At 31.8% G+C, this 8,035-nt stretch overlaps 1 protein-coding gene across 1 annotated transcript in view; it reads right to left on the bottom strand.

Moving 5' to 3' along the window:
• Window positions 1-8,035, bottom strand: part of LOC107667569 (integrin beta-8-like) — a 30,152-nt gene that overhangs the window by 11,844 nt on the left and 10,273 nt on the right. Inside the window, exons 6-9 of the mRNA XM_016459261.1 lie at window positions 5,284-5,442; window positions 3,481-3,576; window positions 1,625-1,714; window positions 1,032-1,175 (exon numbers count right to left, since the gene is read on the bottom strand). Coding sequence (XP_016314747.1) covers window positions 1,032-1,175; window positions 1,625-1,714; window positions 3,481-3,576; window positions 5,284-5,442 — 489 coding nt within the window. The remainder of the gene's footprint in view (window positions 1-1,031; window positions 1,176-1,624; window positions 1,715-3,480; window positions 3,577-5,283; window positions 5,443-8,035) is intronic.

Below are 8,035 nucleotides of genomic sequence, written 5' to 3'. Positions count from 1 at the left end.
AATCTTCTGTAACATTATAAATGTCTTTACTGTCACTTTTGATCAGTTTAATGCATCCTTGCTAAATAAAAGTACTAATTTCTTTAATAAAATAAAATAAAAAAAATACAGTAGCGCATGTATTACTTTTTAAAAATGTTTCACTATCCACCATGAAGTTTTATCGTGTAAAATAAAATAATGTACTAGTTTTATGTTACTTTTACGTTATCATGAGCAGTGTTAGGGTAACGCATTACAAGTAACGCAAGTTACGTAATCAGATTACTATTTAGAAGGAAATATCGGAGTTACTTTTTCAAATAAGTAACGCAAGTTACTTTGTTTCTCATGTCTTGACTGACAGCTCTGGTGTTGCCATGTTGAGAGAAATCGGGAGTAAGTGCAGAGGCATTGTGTGCGCTGTGATGTTACTGTAGTTCTAGACTAAATATGAACATTATTTATAAATATTCAGTATTTATAAATACTGAACAGATTCAGTATTCCTCAAAACGAATAAAAACAGTCAAATGCAAACTCAGAATATTATATAATAAACCTGCAATAATTAAATATATTTAAGAGAAAAAGCAAGCCCTGTCCAGATTTAAAAAGTAACTCAAAAGTAACGTAATGCATTACTTTCCATAAAAAGTAACTAAGTACCGTAATTAGTTACTTTTTTAGGGAGTAACGCAATATTGTAATGCATTACTTTTAAAAGTAACTTTCCCCAACACTGGTCATGAGTCACCATTGTATAAAATAAAAAATAAATAAAAATGAAAATAAAATAAGGTAGTGTATGCACTACTTTTATGTTACTTTTTTTGGTCTTAGCAGCTGCTGGTCACCATGAACTTTCATTGCATGCAAAATCTCCTTTTAAATGAGAGAAAATTAAAATCATATGGCTTTGAGCAACATGCAGGGGAGTAAATAATATTTTTGGCTGGAATTCTTCTTAATTTGAGAAGTTGTGATATCAGACGCAGCATCTCTGTTCACCGTACTGAAAACAGACGGATCTACATAAAAGGCTTTCGTACTGTTTGTCTGGGCTGAACGCTGGAACATTTTGTGCTTCCAGAAACAGTGGATCCGTTGGGGCAGAAGGCCGTGACGTTCACCCGGAAGCGCTGAGCCTGTGCGTCCTCCAGCCCGATCTGCACCTCCACATCCGACAGCAGCTTCTGGATGAGAAACGGATGGCGAGAAACAGAAATCAAGAAAGGAGAGCAGCTCAGAAAGAGCCCATTGTCTGGACCTATGATTGCTCTTGTGTAAGCAGGTTCACGGGGGAAAAGGCCGGGGTAAAAATAGCGGCTCGCTGATAGGCGCTCGCAGCATTTTTGGCCCAGGAATCAGAGGCCGTTTATAATGCAGGCTTCTGTTCACCAGGATCAGTGGATTTTGGGGAGGACAATGCATTGTTGTGCTTGCGTCGAGATTATTCCTCTCATTAAACGCATGCCGGAACAGATTCTGGCATTACAGCCTGTGTTTTCCCCCGTTAAACCGAAAGCACGCGTTTTGAAATGTTTGGGACCTTCTGCACTTCTAATCTAAATTGTCCTTGAGTGGATGGAGAGAGTAAAGTGTTTACTTTCTATTGAGTGAAAGAGAAAGTAAAGCTGTTTACCTTGTAGGCATGCACTATTAAGTCTTTTAGATTAGATGCTTTGGGAAACAGGCGGCCTACGTAACTTCCAGGAATCAAGTCCAGGAGATCCTGCTCAGAGGAAAAGATGAAGCATTTTAGAAAAATAATGTTCAAAGCAAAAATGTGTTTACAGTAATTGAGAGCATTAGTGCCGCCCACTTTTTCAGCGCTGGTGGTTCTGGAAGTATTTTTTCTATTCATTTTTCCCAAAGGGATTGTAAAAAATGTCTTTGTTAAAGTGTAATGAGTCATGAACCAAACTTACCAGCTTAGAGGAAAATCACAACATTATGAATTTTTATTTGAAGCAAAAAAGCATTTGAAAATTTGGATGAGACAAGGCTGTACTTAAACTGAACTACAATCCCATAAAGCATTGCAAACAACATAACTGAATTTAACAGGATTGTGAAATTTAAAACGATTCATTTAAAGTTGTCGGTCATACATAAATATTTAAGCATTTTGAGATCATATTGAGACGGACTTATTTACATCATGAGCAGGGTTCCTTGCCGAGCTCCGATTGGTGGAATTTTCTTGTACAGCATCATGGGAAATAAAAAAAAATAAAAAAAATAAAATAAAATAAAATACTTATTGCATTGTATTGTATAAAATAAAAATACACTACTAGTACTTTTATGTTTTTATGTATTAATGTATGTATGTATGTATGTATTTATTTAGATAGCGACTGGTCACCATGAACTTTCATTGTATAATAAATAAATAAATAAATAAATAAAATAAATAAATACACTACTACTTTTATTTATTTATTTGTTTATATTTTTGTATTTTATTTTATTTTGTTGACAGCCACTGGTCACCATGAACTTTCATTGTATAAAATAAAATAAAATAAAAAAATACACTACTACTACTTTTATTTATATTTTTGTATTTTATTGAATTTTTTAGACAGCCACTGGTCACCATGAACTTTCATTGTATGAAAAAATCTCTATTTATATTAGAGAAAAACAAACAAAGGTCATATGGTTTTGAGCAATATATTTTAGATTTATTGCAATATATATACTGTGTATATATATATATATATATATATATATATATATATATTTAAGCATTCTGAGAATGTATGGAGACTACTCGATTACATCATTTGCAGCATTCCTTGCCGAGCTCTGATTGGTGGAATTTTCTGCACAGCATCATGGGTAATGTAGTTTTTCCACCACAAATTCAGCTTTTAAACAGGATTCATACTAAAATAAGTTGAAAAATTGTGAACAGATGGTTTCAACAAAAGCATATACCATTGATGTACAACCTCAGAGCTCATAGTAGTTCTGTGTTGATAGGTTTTTGAGTTATTGTTAAATATCAATCTTCCTATGGAGAAAAGGAATGGAGTTTTTACTCCCAGAAGTCAACTGTTGCACTCTGTACACTTAGTATGGAAGTGATCTGATGTGAAGCTACAATAGTATTTTTGTTAAAACGTATGAATGCATGAGTGAAAACAAGTTAATCTGAGTTTCTAAAGTCATCACTTATAATCATTTTGGGGTGGTACTATTTTTGCTTATTTTATGGGTGCAGTTTAGCATTATTTGCATTTTTTTTTGTACGTGCACGTTTTTGTATTTGCATTTTTTTTTACCACAGAGGTTGCATTTAATCCAAAATATTTAATTAACTCAATCTTTCATGCACATATTTGTTAAACCAGCACTACAATCACTAACTGAACAAGTCGCTGTGTGTGTTCCCATAAATCACGGCCTGTGTTTTTGAAATCACTGTTGCAAAACGGATTGATTTCTGTAGGAGGAAACACCCAAACTCATGTTGGCGAGAGAAATTACCTCATACCACTGATATTGCACCTGGTCCACCGCAAAGATGGAGTAAACGCTGTTCTCCAGAAGTTTCTCAGCCAGTTGAGCGATTGTTGGGTGCTCCTAAAAAAACAACAACAAAATCTGCTGTTGCTTATTGAGAAATCACAGACTGCAGTGCTGAGAGAAGCAGTGCAGAGATACATATGTGTGCAGTTTTCCACTGATAAATCATCATTACAAACATAAATGCACACACAGGATATTAAGAAACATGTACAAAAAAATACGACCATGCTTTTGGACATGCTTGCATGGTACTAGCTGTTTTTATTTAAAGTACGATGAATGATAATAATTCATTATGGTATATATCAACAAAAAAGTATTAACATGTTTTTTGGACATGGTACTGTGGTAATACCATGTTATTCTTTGAAGTACCTTGCAGAATCATGTCCATTCTATGGTATATGATAACAATAATGATACTGTTTCTGAATTAACTTAAACTAAAACTATATTGAAATAAAGCTAAAATAAAATGAATATTAATATTAGATTAAAAACTTCAATCTCAAGTCAACATTAATTTAAGTTGAAGTACCAACATTACTAAAACTGAAATAAAATAAATTAAATCTAAATAGAAAGATATATATAAAAAATAAAATAAAAACATAATAATAATTTATAAAATTACAAAAGCACATAACAAAAATCACTAAATCTTAAAAATAAAAATTGAAAATATAAAAATAAAAAGCTGATTCCAAAAATGTATAAATACTCTAATAGTACATAAATAATGCAACATCATTAATATTAATATTAAATATTAGATGAAAAGCATAAAAAAATTAGCTAACTGAAATAAGTTTAAGCTGAATGACTAAAATGACTAAAACTGAAATGAAAAAATATTAAAATAATTTGTTATTATTAAAAAACCTAATAAAATGACAAAAGCACATAGAATTACTAAAACTTAAACTAAAATGAAAATACAAAAATTAAAACTAATTCTAAATATGAATAAGTACTATAAGTGTGTATAAATAATACTATATTATTAATATTAAATATTACATAAAAAAAAAACATTGACATCAACTAACTGAAAAAATTGAATTACTAAAATGACCAAAACTGAAATAAAAATAAAAATATTTAAAAAACTAATAAAAATGAAAAAAGCACATCAAATGACTAAAACTTAAAACTTAAAGTGAAAACTGAAAACATAAAAAAGCTCATTTAAAATATTAATACTATAATAGTACATAAATAATACTGTATTATTAATAGTAATATTAAATATTAGATGGATATTTAACTTAACATTGACTTGGCAACTAACTGAAATGAGTTTTTTTTAAAGTACTAAAATGACTATAACTAAAATAAAAAAAGCTTCATAGAAATATTTGAAAATAAAAAGTAATAATATAAATGACAAAAGCACGTAACAAAAGTGCTAAAATGTAAACTAAAATAAAAACTGAAGATATAAAAACAAAAGCTAATTCAAATATTAATAAATACTAAAACAGTACATAAATAATCCTAAAACAACACTGTTCAGCACCATGGTATACTGTATGTATATAAAACAGTACAAAGGTATTGCAATGGAAGAACTAATTCTGCAGCCCATCCATACGTGTTTTATACAGCATTTGCCCATTTTAAAGAAACAGACCATAAAAAAAGAAAGCATTTTTGAGGAAAAGAGAGATGGAATTGGTTTGCATGCCAAAACTGAACGACTCCACAGCTTCGCATCTGATGTTTTGTGTGTGTTAAGAGCTTTGGTTTGGTTAATCGTACCATAGTAGTGGTTTGGGAGTAGATGTTATCCTCTAGGTGGCAGCGGCCGTCATGAGGAACCACGATACCGGCCAGTTTACTGTCTAAAGCCAGATGAGACGGCTGGTCTGTCATAACCAACAGCAGATGCTTCGCTTCGGGTCGCCATCCGATGTCTTTCTGCAGAGATGAATCATGATTTACAAATCTGCATGAGTGTGTGTTTAGTATACAGCTTACTCAGCAATCGGAGGATTTCTTCATAACATACATCTGTCCTGTGTTACTAATACAAGACAAACTGCACTGCTTGAGCGTTTAGCTGCCAGGATGAATAACGCTTGAATTGATCATTCCTTAAATCATGTCTTGAGAAGAAGAGTGCTGTTACTTTGATGATTTACAATTTTCCTCGACAGATCATAAAGCATGCAAAAATAAAGACAATAAATAAATAAATACAAAAATTAAAATAAATACAAAAATAAAAAATAAAAAGGAGCATAAAAATAAAAAAAATAAATACTGAAATAAAAAATACAAAATCAATGAATATTAAAAAATGCATACTGAGAATGAAACAGAAACAATAAAAAAAAAAATACAAAATGAAAATAAATAAACTATAATATTATAATAGACTCTATGCTTGACGGATGATAAAACATGCAATAATAAATAAATAAACATTTCATACAAAAAATAACAAATACAAAAAACAAAACAATAAATACAACAATAAAAACAAACAAATTAATTAATAAAAATGATATAAATAAACATAAAAAAAATAAAATAAATACTAAAAATACAATGAAATAAAACAATTTAAAAAAATAAAACAAAATAAAAGAATAAACAAATAAATACAAAAAATAAACATTCAAAAATACATATATGTAAATAAATAAAAAATATATAATAAATAAAAAAATAAAAAATAAATAATTGAAATAACTAAACATGAAAGATTAAATAAATAATTAAAAAACAAATTCTAAAAACACAATTTAAAAAAAATAAATGAAAATTGGAAGTAAAAATGATAACTAAAAAAATAAAAAATAAATAAATATATAAATAAATACAAAAACATACTACAAAATGAAAATAAATAAATAAAATACAACATCATAATATCACTCATAATAGGCTAATAGAGTCTGTGTTACTAATACAAGACAAAGTGCACTAGTTGAGGATTTACCAGCCACGATGAGTAATTTTTTAATTAATAATTTCTTAAACCATGTCTTTAGGAAAGAGTGCTTTGCGGATTTTAAATTTAGCTTCACAGACAATAAATAAACAAATACTAGCAATAAAAATAAATCATAATATTAAATACTAAAAGTAAAAAAAAAAAAGAAAAAACGAAAAATAATGTCACTCATAATAGACTTGTGGGTGGACTCTTCTGACATGAGCCTGTAGCTAATTCAACACAAACTGCACGAGTCGTGTGTTTTTAGCTGCCAGGAGTAATGAGTAATGTTTGACTGAAAAACCCCGACGAGATGCCAACAGGAACTACCTTTTAAAGTTACAACCGCTAGTTACAGAACAGTGAGACGTCTGTGTAACTCATGCATGACGACGACAGAAGGACAGGAAACCAATATTCCACCTGAGGCCTGTCCATTTGGAGGTCAGAGCAAACACCTCCCTCACGTTGCTTCGTTTCTCTTTCTGACTCTCGGGAGGCACGGCGGGAAATGATGAAGACTGAAACTCATTCAAGGTCACTTTCCAGAGCACAACCTTTCATGCATACAGCCCAGAATGCATTAGTTTAGCAAATCGCAGTAATTCACGGGAAAAAATCCCAGCAGCCGGATACCATAAAGAGGCTTTGTTGATGCAAAGCCACTCGTCCTACTAGGCAGCTCTCATGCTTCCACTACGAATGACTGTATGAAGGCTGAGAAACTCTCAGAGTCTCTCATGGCTGAGCAATGACATCATGCTCTGCAAACAGCGGCGAGTTAGAGATGCGGCTGATTCAGTGCTTCGTGCTTCATGAATGCGCTGTTCTTCTCTCGCTGTGGGTCTACAGACTCTTCAGGAATCGTTCCCGTTCCCAGACCTGAGACATGCCGTCTCTGGAGAGACCGCAAGAGAAATATGTGCTGATGACACAGGAACAGTCATGCTAACGGATGGGGTTTCTAAGGTTTTAGAAAAATCTTTCCCGAGACCATATTTGCACAGAGGGAAGAGAGCGGGCTGCTCGAATCATTAGCGGTGTGAAGGCATGAGTGAGGGATCTGCTAACGCTACTTTGCTGATTTATAATATTGCTTGGCATAGGCCTGGGCGATAAAACGGTATCGATATTTATCAACGGTACACCTTCTTCGATAACGATATAAATTTTTTTTCGATATAGCGCACGATATAGGCACGTGCTATGAGTGACGCAGACAGCACACACAAACACGAACACATGCTGAAATGAGTGCCGTGCCTGCCTGTGATGAGGAGATTCTGAATAAAGAATAATTATTAGTTATTTTTAGACGGACAAATATGACTGCTGCACTCGCGTCTCACAGAAGAGATGTATAGAAAGCCATGCAGTTAAAACAGTTTAAACTTTTAATCTGTTAATTAAACACGTCATTTGTGGAGGTTTATTCCTTTTCACTGCGTCTCTTATGTTTTTAAATGCAATCTATGTGAATGGCGATTCGGCTTTTTGTATTAAGCAATGCATAAATACATGATGCTGTTTTGTTCATAATTGTTTATGCAATTTACGAAATTATATTTT

The sequence above is a fragment of the Sinocyclocheilus anshuiensis genome, unplaced genomic scaffold, assembly GCF_001515605.1.
Source record: "Sinocyclocheilus anshuiensis isolate Anshui unplaced genomic scaffold, SAMN03320099.WGS_v1.1 scaffold1172, whole genome shotgun sequence".
In the NCBI taxonomy this organism is placed as follows: domain Eukaryota; kingdom Metazoa; phylum Chordata; class Actinopteri; order Cypriniformes; family Cyprinidae; genus Sinocyclocheilus; species Sinocyclocheilus anshuiensis.
Note: the sequence above shows the minus strand (reverse complement) of the source record. Positions and strands in the feature narration are given on the sequence as shown.